We start from the raw sequence: 20,066 nt of genomic DNA on the forward strand, positions 1-20,066 counted from the left end.
CACATTCTTTTGTTAAGGCGCTCTTTCTTCCACCTCCAACGCAGCTTATATATAAGCTCCTAGCTTGGCATTGTCTCATTCTTCACCTGAGGACGGCTGCTTGCGTTGTGGCCGAAACGTCGTGAGAATTGTTTTATTATGTTTTATTTTTATTATTTTATTACTTCCCTTCTACGTGACTTTACCGAAAGAACCAAGAAGATCCTCCTCCATGTTTACATGTGCGTAGTGATATTGGCCTGATTTTGGCTCGATGCTGATTGGTTGAAAATCTAGCTCAACAGTTTTTTATGTCTCAATACGCAGTCAATATAGTGCGCCAATAAATTACACTTTTCTCATTAACTGCAGGATAATGCGTGGAGAACTTTTTGCTTGAATACCTTTTATTAACGTTGAACATATTGAGCAAAAGAAAAAGTAGTGCCCCGTTTGTCGGAATGAAACTGAACGATACAGCTCACGTACAGCGGCCTAATAGGGTAAAATGGAAAATATTTCATCACACACGGGCGCAGTTATATATAAATCAGTTTCTTTGTTTTTATCTGAAATGTCATTCAAACATTTCGAAAATACTTTTTACCTTTTTATATATATATATAAAAAACACAGACAGTGACGGGGTGAAAAGTTATTATAATCATTTAATCAAAGAAATGTTAAATACTACGTGTATAAAACAAAACAACAACGCTCGTGAGAAGTGTCAAAACAGGTTTGTAATAGAGCACTCGTTTAGCGGATACTCGTTTTGGTGTCGCACCACCACAAACGAGATGGACAGACACCGCGAACACGTTGCTTCGGTATTCATGTCACCCCGCTGGACAGCAAAGGGGCACGCCGCGTCATGCAGAGGAGCTGCGGTGCAGCGTTTACCGTCGCTGTCCAAGAGCTTAAAGGGCTCAGCGCAACTCAAGAGTGGGTCAATGCCATCGCGGTAATACAGCGTCACGATAACAAAAAGACAAGTTTTACATGCGTCGCTGTGTTCCACGTTATTAACACGCGTGCTGGTGTATTCATCCACACACGCTGGCTTTCGAGATTACAGGAAAAGGCAACCCCCCTTTGTTAAAGATGTGAGGCTTCTGTGATCTTGATTTATAAAAAAATCATAATTACAGTTCTAAAGCACCTTTTATGAATGCCTCAATGTGCCCTTATAGTAACTCACATAAAAGATCCGTAAGATGAAAGTTATACGCTTGACAGCTGGAGATAACGAGCAATGGCATACACCATCCCAAGCACACTCCGAAACTAAGCTAAACAACAGCCAGAATCCTATGAGAGGGCATTGAGTGGAGGCATGAGTGATAGCAAATCGAAGGCTAACACTGTTTTCTATTGATCTCGTGCCATCTGGTTTCATCAGTGGATCCAAGTTCCACTGGACCAAACACGAACAACTCTGTGTGTCAGTAAGCCAGTCAGCGATGATCCTGGCTTCTTATAATCCTTCGGGAGGTAAAGCCACATTTAACAAACACGCGCGCGTAGGCATGTCTTTGTGATCCCAGTTCTAGGTAAAAATAAAACTTCACTCGAAACCAATTTCAAACCAAATTGTTTTTATTAATTGGACCAAAGTGCAATTGATCCACTGCAATTGCCTGCTCACGCCCCCACTGCTGACGGAAGGACCTCACCGTGGGAGCTTGATAGCAACGTCTAAGCAGGTGTATTAGCCTACTCATGAATGTATAAATATAAATTAAAATTAATAAGATTAAATGTCAAGCAAACATATGCCCCTTTGCTGGACAATCGTTAATGGCATGCGTGGCTTTGTGGCTACACGGGGTTCGAGGTTGCTTCGTGCATACGTTCTGATTGTGCAACTTTTTGTTAAATTATTGAAAAAAGGAAAACTTTATTTCATGTTACAATAACTTTTTTTTGCATTTAAGAATGCCTTTCCCTTTAGGTTAAGATGATTTCTGAATGTTTAGCTTTCATCATTATCATCAATCTGTCCAGAGAACACCTGCCTTGTCTTGGGCATTCTCTGGCGAGTGACGGCCATCAGGACTCGCGAACCGTGGCCTCCACCGTACAATGCGTCCCTATTACCCACACTGTGCGTGCCACACTCGTGACGGGTACACACTACCCGTGACGACAGCTGGACCTTACAATTCCATAAATATAGTTGGGGTTTGCATGCGTACATACATGCGTGAATACAATCGTTGGTGCGCATGCAGATGGAATAAATAAGCGTCTTTCACCATATGTTGAGGAGAAATTCCCACGCCTTCTCTGGTCCCGGTCTGAATGTTTACAATTGCCCCGTTCTGCGAGTCTGATTTGGACTTCCTCCTCAAGGACCTCGTTTACATGTTACAACTGCGACACACCTCCTGAACACATCGACTCGTGCGACTCGCCCTCAAAGCATGACCGATTGTGTCACTTGTAAAAAGGCCGGTCAAATTCGTGGACTCTGGCTTTAACAAACGCGATGGCTTCGGCATCAACGTTGTCTCGCATACACCGTGTGTTGACGACCCTTAGCATAATGATATGACCTTAATGTCTTAATAAAAAACAATTACCATTGTTGATTTAATGTTACACCAAGGATGAGCAAATACATGCCTGTACACAATAAAAACACAATCCAGAGTTGTTGTTTGGGTTTGATCATGTAAATGTGCCGTTAAACGCCAATTAGTAAGGTTTGTCACGTAAACAAAACATGCCAATTCGCTACTACGATAGCACGAACCGGTTGTGTTGGGAGAGTAAACCCACGACAACATTTGCAATTCGAGTACCGTGACATTTGGTCGGTAACGACAACCACCATCAGGCGCCAGCCAGAATCGGAGAGAAATCCCACAACCCAAAAAAAACCTCTAGAGTGGATAATATTTCTTACGAAAGTCTACGTCGTGAAACTGACAACAAAAACACGCCGAATGTTTTATTTTAAAATGTTAAACGACGGCAAACTAATTTGAATCGACATACGAATTGACCCAATGTGAATTGGGTCTTCACCATTGAAGATCGTCGTGCACCTACGGATTACATTTGAAGGGTTTCTGCACTCTCAAGCTTGAAACTTATTTCTTCACGATATCGAGAGCCGGTCACATTCCCCAAAAATAATATCGGACTATTCAAAAATAACCACGTGTAATTCAATGGCTTATTTCGGATCAATAGGAACCAGGAATTCTTTGAGTTTTTAGCCTAACAGTAATTTCCAGAAATCGCGGATAATTGGGGGTAACGTGCCACGCAACGTTACTTCTCTGTGGACGCCGGTCTGAAGACTCGTGGTGAAAGTCGCAGATGGTGGCAGATCATTGGAGGATCATGGGCGCGGTTAATGGGAGTTTCGCGGAAACCTATACAGCTCACACGGAGAGTAGGATTCGCGGGTAACAGCATCACGGACACGAGGATTTCTCCTGGATCTGTTAAGAGCCTGGGCAAGGTCACCCATTCACCCCCACTGTACATTATGGAACCCGCTGGCTGGTATTGCCAAATGTGTAAAGGACATGCAAATTTTTGCCCAAATTTACGGAGAAAATTCTTATTAAATTAGCTACTTAATGATTATATAATGAATTGTTATTACACTGGGTTTACCCAGCAAAGCCTCACTGACATTTTTCAAGACGGTCTTGTCACAGTTTTTGCAGGAGAGGTGGCGGGAGGTGGGGGAGGCAACGTTCCTGTGAATAATTTGCGGTGTCAATTTTAAATCTGGATCACACCGGCCGTCTGGAACGCTCTCCCTTCCGATATTAGGAAGCCCACTGGGAGCTATGCGCTCTCAAATCATCGAGATAGAAACCTCACTTCTTTAGAACTGCTTTTGTTTGTGTATAGTGTTGTCCTCACCCCGCACTTCCGATTAGTGCGGTTGGCTACGTACGGCGCGAAAGAAGTTCAACATCACACAAGGCAGGGCGTCTCTGGCGTTACGGACTCTCTCGCCGCACCGTGTTATTCCGCTGCCCGTCGCCGTGAGTGCAATGCCCCCCCCCCCCGCCATCAGAGACACGACGCTTTCCCACGCGAATGCAAGCCGCTCCCCCCACCCCATAGCGGAAGAACTCAAATTGAAAGAAAAAAAATCACACATTTCCAATAACAATCCGGTAAGAGCACGCCATACTAAATAATAATAGTAATAATCTTGCGGTGTATATATATTTTTTATCTGGACCACAACACCAGCCACACACGACAAACGGATTTGCCTCTTTTCGAACGACGTCGTGGGACTTTTTTCTTGATTAACGTCCGCTCCGAAGCAGACAGGGTGGGTTTTATCGGTGAATAACCCCCCACCACCGCCGGCAAGTATGAACCAGGGTCGAGATGATGTCCTGCCGGAGTCGAACCGCGAGCCTCCTGCAAACCCAGGGCGCGACGTTCCGGCAGCACCCTCCGCGGGCCATTGATAAAGTGATGAACTTGGTTTTTAGCCGGTTTAAGTTTTTTTTTGTCGAATATATACACACGTATACAATGTGCCTTAGTTTGGTAATACATGCTTTGTTAACAACAACAATGCAATACGTAGTTCACATCGTTCGGTTAAGAGTATACACGAATACGGCCACACATGCGTACACACATGCCTGCACACATGCATGGGCAAAGTCAATACGTATGTAACGTGGTTAAGGGAGTGTGCGTAACATGATTCGTGGCTGTATGCAGATAGCCATGCGGTGAATATTCTCCCAATAAACAGCTGATGCTGCTGCAAGCCAACTGGATTTCAACCTCGGTCAGATTTAAAATCTGACTGCACTCCCCCACCCCCCATTTACATCCAACGATGTGATCCATGGGGCATTGTGGGAGACAGAGTTATTGAGTTATTGGCACGACAACGCGTGGCCGTCTTCGGAGCCATTGCTGGAAGGTGGCGCGACCGATGTAACGACGCACGAGGGCTGTTGCGCACTCGCCAGGCGGCCCGGATAAAGTGACGGTTCTCCTTGGACGACTCGGATTCTGCATCGTCTCATTTGTTACACGGAGCACACTAACGTTCAAATTTAACAAAAAAACATGACATCTTTTTCACGTCCTGCAGGATTAATCAATGGGACCTTTCTTGCCAGTATCAACATATGAGAATAGGTTTTAATCCTTTCTGGCAATAAGGCAGGATCCCTTGCAAGAGATTTCTGTTTGGTGTTTTAACATCTTCCTAAAACCTATTCTTATAGGATTCATCAATGTTGGAATCCCGTGGAGTTAATGGAGTCGCAGGGGCGAGCCCCGCTGCATTCCGTGACACGATCAGGACGCATGGAGACTCGTTCGATTCCCGCAGTGATGTTTTTAATGCCGCGTCCTTCGGCGACGCGCGAGGGGGGTTTGGCCTTGTCCGAGTGGTCGCGCCTTTCTCGGCGCTCGTGAGAGAACGGCGCTCCGTACAAAGCGAGCGGAGATCCGAGTTGCTTTCGTGAATACTGCCGCCGCCGCCACCCATCGTCGGTGGCTCCAGTTGGGTTCTTGGGTGCAATTATTTGGCCACAGGAGGGCGCCACCACCCTGCGAGTCGCGGAGACGAAGCCCGGCCGACAAAGCCATCGACGGGATGTGTCCCGAGAGAGGGGACCCGACACCTCTCCACAGGGGCCCGAGTCCCCGTTACCGCTGAGACCCCGTTACCACCGAGACCCCGTTACCACAGAGTTCCCGTTACCACCAAGTCCCTCCTTGCCGCGTCAGCTAACTTCACATTTTTGCCCAAGTGAGTGGCTAGGAGATGTCAACTACTTTGCCTGGCATACAGGTCGTACATTCGATCTTAACCCTGACGCCTGCTGTATTATTTGGCGTCTGCATGTTCTCTTTTGCGTGGTAGTGTGGGCCTTACCTGGTAAAAAAAATATAGTTTTAGATGTTTTTAGTTTTAGTTAAATGCATAAATCGTCGATTTTGCTTGCGGTCCAGATAATTGTGAACTGCGGGGAATTGAACGGACGTTGTTTACACAGGCCAATCCTAATAATAATTTGACGTTAATGTTTTAAAATAGTACAAACTATTATAAGGTACAATGCTTTATTTTACGAATTAAAAACTTTGCCAAAATGCGGACCCATTGTCGACTTCCTAGAACTGAACAGGCAGAGAAAGCACAGAACAGAGGCGCCCCACACTCCTGAGAGGGCATGGTCACAAGAGTCAGCCGGGCTGCTATAGAGGGACACCAGACAGGGCTGGACTGATGGGCAGTATGGGCCCCTCTCTCAAACCCTCACTCCCTCAGGGTGGACACGAACGGCAGAGCAGACCACAAACGTTTCAGGTTGCTGTCCCAGCAAACAAAACTGCTCTGTTGGAGAATATTTTCCACAGCATGGCATCAAATACACATTCCCTATACACACACATACCGAAGCATGTTGATAAAGGTTGACCAACTCTACAAATGGCGGAAATCAATTAAAGATTTTCCCCTCCCCGTAATAATGAATTGTTGATATCAGTCTTGATTTGAAGCTTTCGTGACTGCAGGAATCCATACACTCTGGTATTTTCAGTAAAGTCACGTAGATAGTGACTTTACCGAAAAAAACAGTGTTGATATCAGCATGGCGAATGTTCAAGTGGGCCCCGCAATCTAGCACCGTGCGACGAGCGACCTTCACGTCCAAGAGATATAACCGTTCGTGTTTCTTAACGCCACGCGAGTTTTGCAAGTTTTGCATCATCGTTCTAAGACGCGAAGAGGCGTGCATCGTAGATGCGACGCCGGGTTCTGTCGGCGGGGAGCGGTGGTGCAGCAGTTAGCGCGCCACGCTGTGAACCAGGCGATCAGAGTTCAATTCCCGCTCAGGGACATCGGTGACGATTACCTGAACCGGTCCTGGGCTTCCCCTAGGTCGACTCAGCGTCTCATGTGTACCTCCCTGGTGCGACGTGTAAACATCGCCACTGGGTAGACAAAAGGTGGCCGGGCGTGGTGCTGGCCACCCACCCCCTCGTGTGCTGTTCCGGCCTTCATAGCTGCTGCTCGCTAACAGCACTTTCCCCAACAGTTTGTTCAAAGGCTATACGAGGGATCTTTGTCTTTGTCGGTGGTGGGGACAACGCTCACAACCGAGTACGTGTTACAGCAGTTTTTCCTCTATAGCCATGGAAAGGCTTGATGCGACAACATGCATATCACCATCATCATTATTATTGAAACATTTATAAGTGCTTTCATTGTCAAATTCGGAGTGGGTAAAAAAGTATCTAGTGAAAGAAATGTAACTAGATTTGACCTTCACGCGCACACTGCAGAACGAAGCTCACGTTCAGAGGGTACATGCGAATTTGATTTGCCGTGAAAGAGCGGCGCTTTGTTGACTTCGCGTTCCGAGCACGGTTGGTGACGTGCTACGCAAAAGAAGTTCAACATCACACAAGGCTGCCAATGGGGGCCCGCACAGCGTCTCTGGCGTTACTCCCTCGCTCTCCGCACCGTGTTATTCCGCTGCCCGTCGCCGTGAGTGCAATGCCCTCCCTGACCCCCTTGACGCGCCCTCAGAGACACGACGCTCTCCCACACGAACGCAAGCCGCTCCCCCCCCATAGCAGAAGAACTGAAACTGGAAAAGATAATCACACATTTCATGGCCCAATAACAATCCGGCAAAAGCACACCACACTGACTAATAGTAAAAGCGAAACACGTCTAAGCTCTCACTGCACTTGCATTAAATTACATGATCGAGGTTCATGTTACCGGGGCTGTATAAATGATGGCGCGATCACTCTTTAAAGTCTACACGGATGGTTCTGTACTAAGCCACGGGCTGACTGCTGAGCCAAGTCGAGGCTTTTTCATTCTTGGCACGGTTCCCCATCGGAAGCCGCCCAAACACAGCTGGGCGGGCTCGGCAATTGACGGAGCGCCGCCTCTTTGTAAGCAGTCGCCGCACGACACGTGGTGGTGCTGCCGGAACGTCGCGCGGTACCCGGTGGCGCGCCGTGCTGCGTCGGGTGGATCCGACAAGAGCCCGGGCCCAATTGCTCCGCTGAACTTCCGCAGCGCCCGTTTCTGGAGATTTGTAACCATCGGGGAGGTGGCGGAGGAGAGCGGGTTATATTACAGGTAGCACTGTCCACATGAAGGTGACGAGTGTTGGTTCCATCGCTCTTTTACCCCACCACAACCGCCATCACCACCACCACCAGCACCACACTTTTTCCTCTGCAATATAATTTCCATCAGATCCACGCACATCAACACTGATCACTCTCCAGTTCCAGCCGTCGCTAAAATTCAAAACAAACGAAGCCGAAGACTTTCGAAACAAACCCAAGCCCAGGAACAAACGACCAGACTGCCGCCACTTCTCTGCACGGTCACAACAAAAACAACAATAAGGTGACAAGGAAAAGGCACGACTCGGATGACACAAACAGGAAGGCGGTGGAGGGGAAGCTGCAAGGCACCCAGCACACACACCCCACACACACCCCCCCAAACACACCCCAAAGACAAATATCCCCCGTGTAGCCATAACAGACTGTAGGGGCAAGTGCTGTTAGCGAGCACCTAGAAAGGCAGACAAGGCACACAAGGGGGTGCGTGGCCAGCACCACGCCCGGCTGCCTTTGTCTCCCCAGTGGCGATGGTTACACACCGCACCAGGTACTCATTTGAGGCTGAGTCGACCTAGGGGAGGCCAAGGACCGGTTCAGATCATCGTCACTGGCGTTGGCCGTGAGCGGGAATCAAACTCGGTTCGCCAGGTTCGTAGTGCAGCGCACTAACAGCTACACAACCGCGCCCCACACACATCCCCCCCACACAGGTCGGTGAACAGGTCCACGGCGAGTCAATATCGGCACCCCCCCCCACACACACCGCCCCCCTCACTCACAACCCATCGCTTTCGTAGCCCTCAAAACAATTTCAGATGGCGGCAGATGGAGTCTACCCGGTTAAGCCGTTTCAAACTCCTCAAAGCCTTGCGTCAAAACGTAAAAAAAAAATCGGTTCCTGAGCACTTTTTGAGTCGGATACAAACGGGCTGTCGGGACTTTGTTGTGTGGCTGTGTGGCGTGGGCTCACAAGGGAAGGCACGGCATCCACAGCCGCCCCCACTCAACCCCACGCTGCCGTGGCGAGTGAGAGCAGAGAGCGAGAGCTGCTCTGAGCAACGAGCGCTCTGCATAGAGGTGCCGGGCGCACAACAGCTCCGTGGCTCGATACCTCGGTGTGGCCGAGTGAACAGAATCCCAACGGGAGGCCGCAAACTCAAAGACGTTGAGGGCCCAGCCCAGCCCGGACGTTGTCACCCCGGTTGCCAGATGCCCCTGGCGGTCTAGAACACAACCAGCTCGCGCGCACAGGACGGGGGTGGCGATTGATCTACAACGGCAGCAGCGAAGCCAGACAGATGATGAAGAAGTTTTTACTCCACAAATGTCACACCGGTGCAACGGACGCACGAGGAACGGGCAACTTCGCGAGACGCGATCCCGAGAAAAAAGATGACACGAGAGTAGTTTACACGTTTTCGTGGTAAGTGCTTAACGATGACGATGATGAACAAGCAGCAATTTTTCCCACACTGCTTTTTAAATTTCCTAAAAGCGCCTCTGTACATTACCTCATTTGCATACTTTCTGCTGCAGACATCAGCCCTTTGTTTTCCCTCAGATCAGAATTAATTAGCCTGCGCGCCATCTCGACGGGAATATGTGCCGGGAAAATGACGCGATAAGTCCCTCTATGTACAGGAAAGGGGGTGGTGGTATTGTGTTCTGCCGACCGAGATAACTTCAAAACACCATTGTGCAGACACACAGCAGCACCTAGGAGCGAGCAGAATCGGTGCATGCGAGTTGAATACACAAACACCAGAGTTCAAAAGGTGCGCCCACAAAATCGCGAGCATATATATATATATATGGCACTGCTGCTCACCAAAAATTAACAGTCTTCTGCAGTCTTCTGCTTGTTGTTTTGATTCCTTTGTTTCCGTTCTTTTTGATGTTGTCGTCGTCGTTGCAGAAACAACGTTCGGCGGGCGGGCAGATTCGCGAACCAACCGTGATTCCAGCGTAGGGAAATCGGCCGCGGAGTGAGAGCGTTTGGGGGCCGCCTGGTACACATTGCATATTTTTGCTTCCGAAGCAGAGCATTACAAAAAGTTTCATACGGAGGCTTCTTTACAGTTGCAACAAAAATAAAAAAGCCTTTTCAACGAATATAAACGCGCTTCAACAATTTAAACACTCGGCTCCCAGTAAAAAATTATTTTTTTTTGCTAAGGCAGTGAACGGGTGGAGAATAACGGAGAAAATAAACTTCCCTCTAGCCGGGCGTGCGAGGAGGTTGCCGAGGTCCTTCACCATCTCAATCTACTGCAAGAGCAAAATTACGATCACAGGGGGGAAGATCCGCCGGCTCCACAGTCATGCAAACCCCCCCCCCCCATGCAGCGCTCGCATCACACCGCCGCCAAAAGCGCTACCGAGAGCCGCGTGCGCATCACCGGGCAGAAGCTACTGGCGTATGCATTTCGTGACGCGGGAATTCGACGACGGGAAACAAACATTGTACTCGCGCGTGCGCGCGTGTGTGCGTGCGTGCGCGTGGTGAAAAAAACCAAGACCCCAGATAGAAGATACGACTTGTGCGGTAGAGGGGGGGAAGTGAGCGATGGGGGCGCCTCCCTCTGGTGCGTGCCTTGCGGTCGGGAGGCAGAACTGGCCACGAGCTGTACGTGCCCGGGGACGGCTCCGCCACGGAGCGGCGGGCGTGGCGCGACTCGGGACTCACAGCCTCCGCGAGCCGCGCTCCAGCAGCATCTGTGCGGACACCACAACACAGCAGCAGCACAGCGCCACTTTGTTATTCCGCTCGTGTGCCCAGTAGGGCCTCGTCGAGTCTCAACTCTTATTTTCTACGAGGATCCTGCCAAGCTTTCGCAGTCAGGGGCGATGCTGCCGAGGTATCCTATGATAGACTTTGTGGTAAGTGCTGTTTGCGGGCGGCACCTATGAAAGCCAGCACGGCACACGAGGGGGTGGGTTGCCAGCACACCCCCCCAAGCACCCCCCCCCCCGCACCCGGCCCCTCCAACCACCCTCCCGCGCCCGCCCCCCCAACCACCCCTCGGCACCCCCTGATCCGTGGATCAAACAAATCGTTTGAGACACGGCCAGCGTCCGGGAACAGAGCGGTTGACGCGAACACTGGTCGCAAGAGGTCACACGTTTGGCGCAAACGGACCTTCGCCGACTGTGCGTGACGAATGAATGAATATCCTGTGCTCTTTGCCCGTGTGTTTCATCATGTGGGGGTGGCGGGGACTGTAATGGGTGGGTGGCGACGCTAGATAATTGCTGCTAACACTGGGGGTTTTTCGTGCGTGTGGTAGGTGTTAACATTTGATTTTTATTACTTTATTCCAATTTGTATTTCTCCCGTTAAAAAACAAAATGTTCTTCAAGAGTGGGACATTTGTGGGGCTGAAACATCGCTCAAGGAGTGAGTCAATGGGAGAACGACGATTGTTTGAGGTGGTTTTCGCTTACCGAGCAACATTTTCGCGGAACGTATCTTACTCCTTATATTTTGACGGCATTTCGTGTGTTGCCGTTTTCACAACTCCTTCTACGGCACGCTCGGTGTTTTGCCATGCTTGCTGATTGCGTCACCATTGTAACTCGGCCGCGCTATATGCCGTTTTGTCATTTCCGGAACCCACGTCGCCCTTGCAAATGAGACTCCTCCTCTTCTACTCCACATAGCCTTACGTTCTCACCTGGGTTAAAAGACAACATCAACTTGAACCCTCTTCATATTCTTGGTTCTTTCGGTAAAGTCACGTAGAAGGGAAATACTAAAATAATAAATGTTTTTATATATATTTGGTTCTTTTATTACTTTATTATTTCCCTTCTACGTGACTTTACCGAAAGAACCAAGAATATGAATCCCTGCAGTCACGAAAGCTTTAAATCGAAATTTAACTTGAACCCTCTCAACCCTAACGCAATGCAATCTTCTCCCCCACAAGTGGGGCAGGCTGGAGGGGGGGTCACTCAGGCCCCCTCGGCCGCCTTCCCCCCCCACCCCAACTGCCACCTGCGTTCCACTGCCGCCATGCCTGGCGCCGTTACAGCCCCAGGGACGAGATTCCCGCGCAGGTGTCTCTGACTCTCGTGCCGAGGGGCTTTACAACAATTGTAAAATTGTACGCAAGATGATGGTGGTTGAGATATAGAGTGGGGGTCGTTATTAAACGTGGCGGTGTAGCTGTGGTGACGGTTAGGACAGGCGGGAGAGGTTAATGAGGGATGGGGTAGTGATAGGAGTTAGGATGGGGGTAGTGATTGGAGTAGGGGTAGTGATTGGAGTAGGGGTAGTAATAGAGGTAGTGATAGGGGTTGGGGTAGGCCTGGTCGTAGCTCGGGGGTAGGGAGTAGGATGATGATGCTGGGCTAGAGGAGAAGAGATGGAGGTTGTTTTAAGGGAGGAACAGAAGTAGGTTAGTGAAGGCGATTCTTGATTTCTCACAGCTTCGCGTTCGTAACATCTCTCATTTTTAACGGCTAACTTGCATTGGTTTTCCCGTCTCGTTCGCAGGCAAGGGGAGCGGTGCGAAGCCAGTAAGAGAAGTGATGCGACCTGCAGAGTGGCTGTGATTGAACTCAGTGTGGCGGATGAGAGACCAAACGGTCGATGTCCGGTCGACCCAAAGTCCCCGACACAATGGTGGAGCAATCAACGAGCAAAGTTCACTGGGATAGTAACCACGGCGGCAGCGATAGAAGAGCGATGAGCAGGCGACTGGCCGCCAGTGAGCGACTGAGCGAGCCCTGGATCATCAATCGGCCGGACTGCTTCACGCTGCGCTCCGCCCCAGATGAGAGAGCAACAGCAGGCTCCAGCCAGAACCCCCGCTTGGTGCAGCAGCAGTGAAAGGTTGTTCGGAATTGAGGACGAAGGGGCCGTGGACTAGGGAAACAGAGCGAGTGCCTTGTCGAACTGGCTGACGACGGACCGGGAGACGATGGACCGGGAGACGACGGACCGGGAGATACACACCAGCCTCACCTCGCTGCTCGGTGTGCTGTACTGGGGGCCACTGTCCTCCCACTTGACCTCGCGGGACACGATGAGCAGGAACTCGGCTTGCTGGCTGCTACCGTAGCCATACGGCGCCCCGATGCTGATGAGCTGCAACGAGGGCGCGGTTACGGATAAGAAGATGTGTGTGTGTGTGACGTTAAGCTGTGACAATCGAGCGCGTTTGGGGCAAGCCGTGACATTCTTCCAAGCGCGCGGCACTAAGAGGGGGGGGAAGGGGCTGCGTTTGGGAGACGCGGCCCTGCAGCGGTTTTCACCGGAGCGGTGGCGATGTTGCTGTGTGCGCGTAACTCCAACAAAGGGGCGCCGCTCTAGCTTGGAGATGTTAACTCCCCCGCCTGGTATGTAGGAGGTCGGAGGTTCGCCTGCTGTATATTTAGAGTTTGCATGGCTCTCTCTCTCTTTCTCCCCATGGTCGAGTGGATTTTTTTCCAGGTCCTCCGGTTTTTCCCCTCCATGTTTAGAATCGACGTCACACGTTTAGAGTTAATTCTAGATTTGAAGTTTTCATGATTGCAAGGATCCATACTCTTTGGTTCTTTCGGTAAAGTCATGTAGATGAAAATAAATTTTAATTAAAAAATGTATTATTATTTTTATTTTTCATCTACGTGACTTTACCGAAAGAACCAAAGAGACCGTTGAGAGTTATTTTGCTGCAATACATGTCCACGGGATAAGCCTCATTGAGCTATCATTTGTGATGGCCAGGTCACGTCTGAAAAAGAGCTACACAGCTCAATGGGTCCTTACACCAGGTAATTTTTTAAAAAATAATTGGCAACTTCACGACCATGACGCTGGCACCAATGGGCCTAACTCTTGCAAAAGGACGTTCCAGAAGGGAGGTGGGGGGAAATCTATATACGTCCACCGCGTATTTGGAAGGGCGACGCGCGCCCTCGGCAGTAGTAAAACCAGGGGCACGCACCACACCGCCGGATCCGAACCCAAACCTCTGCGAACAAAAGAAGTTCCACATACATACATAAGACGTTCTACATACACACACACATAAATACACACACACAAAAGTTCTACACACATACACAAGAAGTTCTACATACATGTATACACAATAAGCTGTACATACATGCACAATAAGTTCTAGATACATATATACACAAGAAGTTGTACACACATGTATGCAAAAGTTCTACATACATACACAATAAGTTCTACATAATACATAAAAAATAAAAGGAGTTCAACATACACACGTGTACAAACCCCGAGGTTGCTCTACTGGGGGGTGTCGTCGTCTCTCACCTGCTCAAACTTCCAGCCGTCTGACATGGTGGAGACCATCTGCGTGAGCTCCTCCTCCTTGCACTGCAGCACGCGGTAGATGTGCTTCACGCAGCCCTGGGGCGGCACGCGGACACGGGGCGGGGGGAGCGCGTCGTACGTTCACTTGGCGCTGTCCTTCGCCCGCACCTCCGATTACACTCACACACAGACTCACAATCACATAGACTACTCAGACTGAGACACAGACTTGCACAGTCACATAGAACTCAAACCGAGACCCATAGTTTGTTCTGTCCTTCGCCCCGCAACCCTAATTAGCATGGTTGGGCTATGTATGGCGGTGCGAAAGAAGTTCAACAAACAGTTTACATACAAAGACTCACACGGAGACCCAACGGCTCACCCCGAGACTACTCGTATCAAGACCCATAGACGACTCATATCGAGACCCATAGACTCACACAGACCCACAGACACACCCCTATACGACTCGTATCAAAGACCCATATACTACTCATATCGAGACCCGTAGACTCACACAGAGGCATACTCACACAGAAACCCATAGACGACTCATATCGAGACCCAGACTCACACAGAGACCCATAGATTCACACAGAGACCCATACTCACAGAGAGACTCACACAGAGACCCATAGACTACTAAAATCGAGACCCAAAGACACACACACACGTACTTACATACAGGGGACGTGGGACTCGAGCCCACGCCGCTTGTCAATCTGTAAATGCCCCAAGCACGTGGACGCCCATCGCCCCCACACTGCGAGTCCCATGCTGCTTCCCCTCCCGTCTGAGTCACAGTTTGACGATGCCAAACTGTTGACTCGCTAGAAATCGACTCGCAGTTGTGTTTGACTTGACGCAACCCCACCTATTTACATGGTAGTGCTGCTATAATCACAACCAATCTATTTTTCATTGTTCAGTGTTACTTGTCTAGCTTTGTCGATTTTTATTTGGTGCCTTCGCGACTAACACTGTAACATGCATTTTTCACTCATTGTCATGTTTTTATTTAATTCACGAATTATATTATCAAGCTAAAACACAGTAATTATAAAAGAATACGTAAAAAAATCTACGGTACAATCACTAATTATCATGAAAAATGTCAGTCGTGTTGGTGTTTTCGTAACTACTACCCCCTCAACCGCTCAAGTCCCACTGAATCAACGATTGCTGGCATAACGCGGCTTTTCCACAACGCGGTATTCTTCATGGGAACGCAACGACCACCGCGCTGTGCTGTAGGAGAACAAATAAGACCGTACAACACTTGATTTCTCTGCCGCTCTTCCCCACGATTGCACTCGCCTGGCTCTCTGGAGGTCTCTCACCCTGACCACGCAAAATAATAACCACGGAACGTGGCTCACAGCACCAACGTCACCCGCTCAGCCGGACCTTTGCTTCTACTGGAAACCCGACGTGTACGCCACGATGGCTTCCCCCAATCAAGCTAAACAATTTTTTATTTTACCAGGTCAGGCCCACTGAGCTATACAGCTCAACGAAGCGGATTGTCACGTGGAAATGTATAGCAGCCAAATACTTTAAATGTGTGATGTTGATTCTAAATGCATGATGTTGATTCTAAATGGGGAGGGAAAAACCGGAGGACCCGGAGAAAAATCCACGTGACTACGGGGAGAGAGAGAGAGACACGCCAACTCCAAATACACAGCAGGCATCAGGGTCGGGATCGAACCCACGACCTCCCGTATACCAGGTGAGGTAGTTAATATCTCGCCACCGCAGCGTTCCAATAACCACGGACACCAATAGCATGCGGGATCAGATTGTTGCCCCCGTCACTAAAAGTACGGTGAACAATAGTCAATCACATAGCCTTTGCTCGAATAGACATCGCACCGGTGTAACTGTATTTCTAATTGACAAAAATTTGGGAGCGGGTAGCCATTATAAAAGAAAGCAGCACAGAGGCTCGTGGTAAAGGTGAACATGGAAGGGCCATGTGCTGACACCCTAAATGTTGTTTCCCTTTCCGGTGAAATCGGAAAGCTACTTTAAATGGAGTCTGAACAACTCTTGCCGTGTCTGCGTCCAACTGCGAGGTTCTTAAACCGCGGCCCTGGGGGGAGAAGCGTTTACGGATAAACGCAGGCGAGCGAATGTACTCCCCCCTCGGGGCGAGAAGGCAGCGAGTGATATCCGTGTTCTTTCTTCTTCTTCATCTAAGAAGGTATATTTAGTGAGCAATAAACAAAGTCGGATTGATGGCGACAGCGACTCCAAATCCTCAGCTCCCCCGCGGGCACCGACTGCAATGCACCCCCCCTCCCGTGGCGTTTGGTCGACACGTTTTGAAATGTCGCACAGCCTCAAATGGGGCACACGGGGGAGAGAGTACCACATTCCCTCCCTCCCCCCTCCTCCTCGTCGGCGTGGAGAGGCGGAGAGCCACTTTTAGCAACACGGTGATAAACTGCACACAAATATCTGGTCACCATCCTTCCTCCCTCCCCACCCACCAACCACCCACCCACACCACCTTTCATCTGTGGCTCGTGAATATGCCACAAACTTGATTTTATTTGGGAAACACAAGTTTGGTAAACACAAGTGTAGTCTTAACCCTCGCATATGCACTAGAACATCACCTGACAGGAAAAAGCTGCTGTTCACCACGATTCCACCTTTCTAAACACAGCGCCGAGGAAAAAAAACCGAGACAATTCCCACGAGGTCTCGTCCAAACGAAGCCACGCAGACGTTTGCTTACAATAGCCCACGACACTATAAACACGCGCGCACACAAAACTATTCGTACGTTGGCAGCCACACACGCGCGCGCCGATAATTAATCGCAAATAGTAAAACGGCGAGTAATTTATCTCGCCAAAACCGCAACAAAAAAATGTTCATCGTCGTGATCGTCCGTGATCTGTCCACTGCTGGATGAACCCTCCGCACGTCATCGCACTCGTGTTCTTGCTCTGCCTGCCACAACCCACGTCACTCCTGCATAGGAGCCGACCTCACCGTGCCACCCCTCTGCAATGGGTTGGGCTTCTCCCGTCATGCTTCCTCCTGTGGCTGCCATTGCTTCACCGATCTCAATGCAGGAAAGTGAGCGATGACAAACTCGCCGACATATCCGCGATCGATCACAAATGTTCCCCATGATCTGATACGTGATAAAACCTATTCCTATGTTTTCATACTTTGATAGTGGCAAAAAGGTCCCATTTCATACTTACCGGTTAAAAAAAAAAGACATGATTCGAATCCTGCCGACAATCCACGGGGCGGGCGATAAGACGGCCCGTCACAGAAGTTGGCGGTTCCAATCCGGCGGGCCGACCCTGATCGATTACCATGGTTGTATTAAAACGTAAAGCACGTGGCTGCCGTCCGCTTCCCCCCCCCCTGCCGCCAGACGGCAACTTGCAACAAAGAGGCTACCGCGTGCTCCAAGTTCACCAAATTCGACCCCCGAATTGCCGAGAGACTGCAGGGACGCCGTACAACGAGCAGAGCCTTGTGGCTACGCGCAAGAGGAAGGGAGGGAGCAGGAGGGAGGGGGGCAGGGAGCAGGAGGGAGGGGGGCAGGGAGCAGAGGGGCAGGAAGCAGGAGGGGAGAGAGGGTTTACAAACACGCCGACCTCGGAGTCGTTAAGGCCCCTGGAAGGGCATGAGCCACGTACCTGGGCCAACTTGTTCCTCTCCCGTATCTGCTCCTTCACAAGCAAGACTAGCGACGCCACGTTGTAGAACTCCGCCTCCACCAGAACGCCTGCGGGGTAGCCAACAACAACAACAATAACGACTACAATGACTACGACAACAACGATGACAACTACAACAACGAAGACAACGACAACAGGGACAACGACAACTGTCGTTCACCACTCAATGGCGGTAACGTCACCATGGCGCTTGTGCCATGGAGGCTACTTGAAGTGCTGTGAAGCGTTAGAGGGTACGTGAAGCGTTAAGAGGCCTGCCGCTGACAGGTCACAGAAACATAACCGGGTGACCATGGGTTGCCTGACTGAGATGATTGGAGCAAACAATACATCAGCCGCAACACCGCCCAGCCACACACCCTCAGCAACAGCAGCAACAACAAACTACAACGACCATTTATCGCACTTGTTAATTTTGCTTCATTCTTTTTGCGCAAGGCGAGCAAGAAGGCGCCGTATCACGGACGCGTCCTGCGACGATTTCACAGCAGGGGGCGATGTCGCTCTCCGTGCGAACCCAAGTGAGATTAATTTGCGTGTCGTTTTTAGAATTTTTCATATGTTGACCGTGGCGTCGGCACACAAAGGCCTCCCTTTTTTCGATTGACCCTGGGGGGATCTGCCAAGTCCACTGCAAAAGCAGACGGCACGTAGCGTTGCACGGGTAATGCACACACGCATGTGCGCAGTAGTAGTAACCGGGGCATCCTGCCGGGTTTGAACTGCAAACCTCTGCAGCCATGAGCACGAGGAGCGTGCTCCCTGGGCCCTGCCCCGCACGACTTGCGAAGTGAGAGAGAGCCCCGCATCCGTGCAGAGTGTAACGTCATCAAAACAGAGGACAATCTAAGGTTAGGGGGACAACGGGCGAGTTGAGGAGTGAGGGAGGCCCTGAGTGCCTTGGCGGTTGGCGGAGTTGTGAGGAGGGCAGTCAGGTCATGTGGCAGGCCATGGATTATGTACACGTGATGTGTATATATATATATTTTAGTATGTCTATTAACCCTTTCCCATTCCGGAAGAAAAACTAAAAATGAAAAAACTTTATCAGTACCGAGGCTCCCACAAGGCCACGCGGGGGAAGGTGTGCGGCACAGTTTTGGCGCCGGCTATCGTAGAGTGCGGCGGTACGTCTTTAAAAACAATGGTGCGACGACGGCTCTCTAAATAAAATTAACACAGAGCTGCTTACGCGTTCCGAGATTCAGCCATTAACGAGACACCACCACGCCCTGCGACTTGCAGATGTCTTGGAACGGGAAAAGGGTTAATTGGCGACTGGATAGAGCCCACAACCTGGTTCCACCTGACAACCTGGTTTCAGCAGAGGGTGCGGCTGCCTGGATGTGAGTCCAGGATCTGAGTGGTTGCAGCTTGCACAGTGCTCAACTAAAACTATTTAAACTTTTTATTTTATTCTACTTGGTAAGGCCCCACTGAGATATCTAGTTCTCTTTTGAAAAGTGACCTGGCCCCAATGAAGATTTGACTTTCGTAAAAATGTCTGCGAAATAAAAAGTTGGAAATGTTATTTATTTAACGACCTGATCCTCTGACCTGTCTTAGTGGTGAGCACAAACACAAGGTGGACAGGCTTACAGGGTACAAATCTGTTTAACACATAGTAGTAGTAGGCTTTCGAGACCAATATTATCCATAATCGAGGTTTGCCGGGTAAGATCGCGTAAATATGAATGTCGTTAAACCCGCTACCACCAGACACAACCGGTTATTCACGTAAACAAACAGGCTAATTCGTTACTAGTTCATCACACCAGTTGTGTGTTGGGAGAGTAAACCCACTACAACATTACAATTCACGAGAACCGTGACGTTTCGCCAGTAATTACAACAACAACCAGCATCATCGGGCGACAGCCAGAGTTGTGGATAAATCCTCCTCCTGTTTTGGTCTTAAATAGAGGTGGGGGTAATAAATGTAATGTCGTAGCTGTGAGCCAATCAGGTGTGAAGACCAGAAGGGG

The 20,066-nt window shown here is 49.8% G+C and overlaps 1 protein-coding gene across 1 annotated transcript in view; it reads right to left on the reverse strand.

The window, feature by feature from the left end:
• Positions 1-8,865: 8,865 nt before the first annotated feature.
• Positions 8,866-20,066, reverse strand: part of LOC133353434 (BTB/POZ domain-containing protein KCTD5-like) — a 32,958-nt gene continuing 21,757 nt past the window's right edge. Inside the window, exons 4-7 of the mRNA XM_061569697.1 lie at positions 18,040-18,128; positions 14,366-14,461; positions 13,064-13,186; positions 8,866-10,809 (exon numbers count right to left, since the gene is read on the reverse strand). Of these exons, the coding sequence (XP_061425681.1) occupies positions 10,777-10,809; positions 13,064-13,186; positions 14,366-14,461; positions 18,040-18,128 (341 nt within the window). The 3' untranslated portion in view covers positions 8,866-10,776. The remainder of the gene's footprint in view (positions 10,810-13,063; positions 13,187-14,365; positions 14,462-18,039; positions 18,129-20,066) is intronic.

Source organism: Lethenteron reissneri, chromosome 44 (genome assembly GCF_015708825.2).
Source record: "Lethenteron reissneri isolate LAM-NWPU_2019-01 chromosome 44, ASM1570882v1, whole genome shotgun sequence".
Taxonomy (NCBI): Eukaryota; Metazoa; Chordata; class Hyperoartia; order Petromyzontiformes; family Petromyzontidae; genus Lethenteron; species Lethenteron reissneri.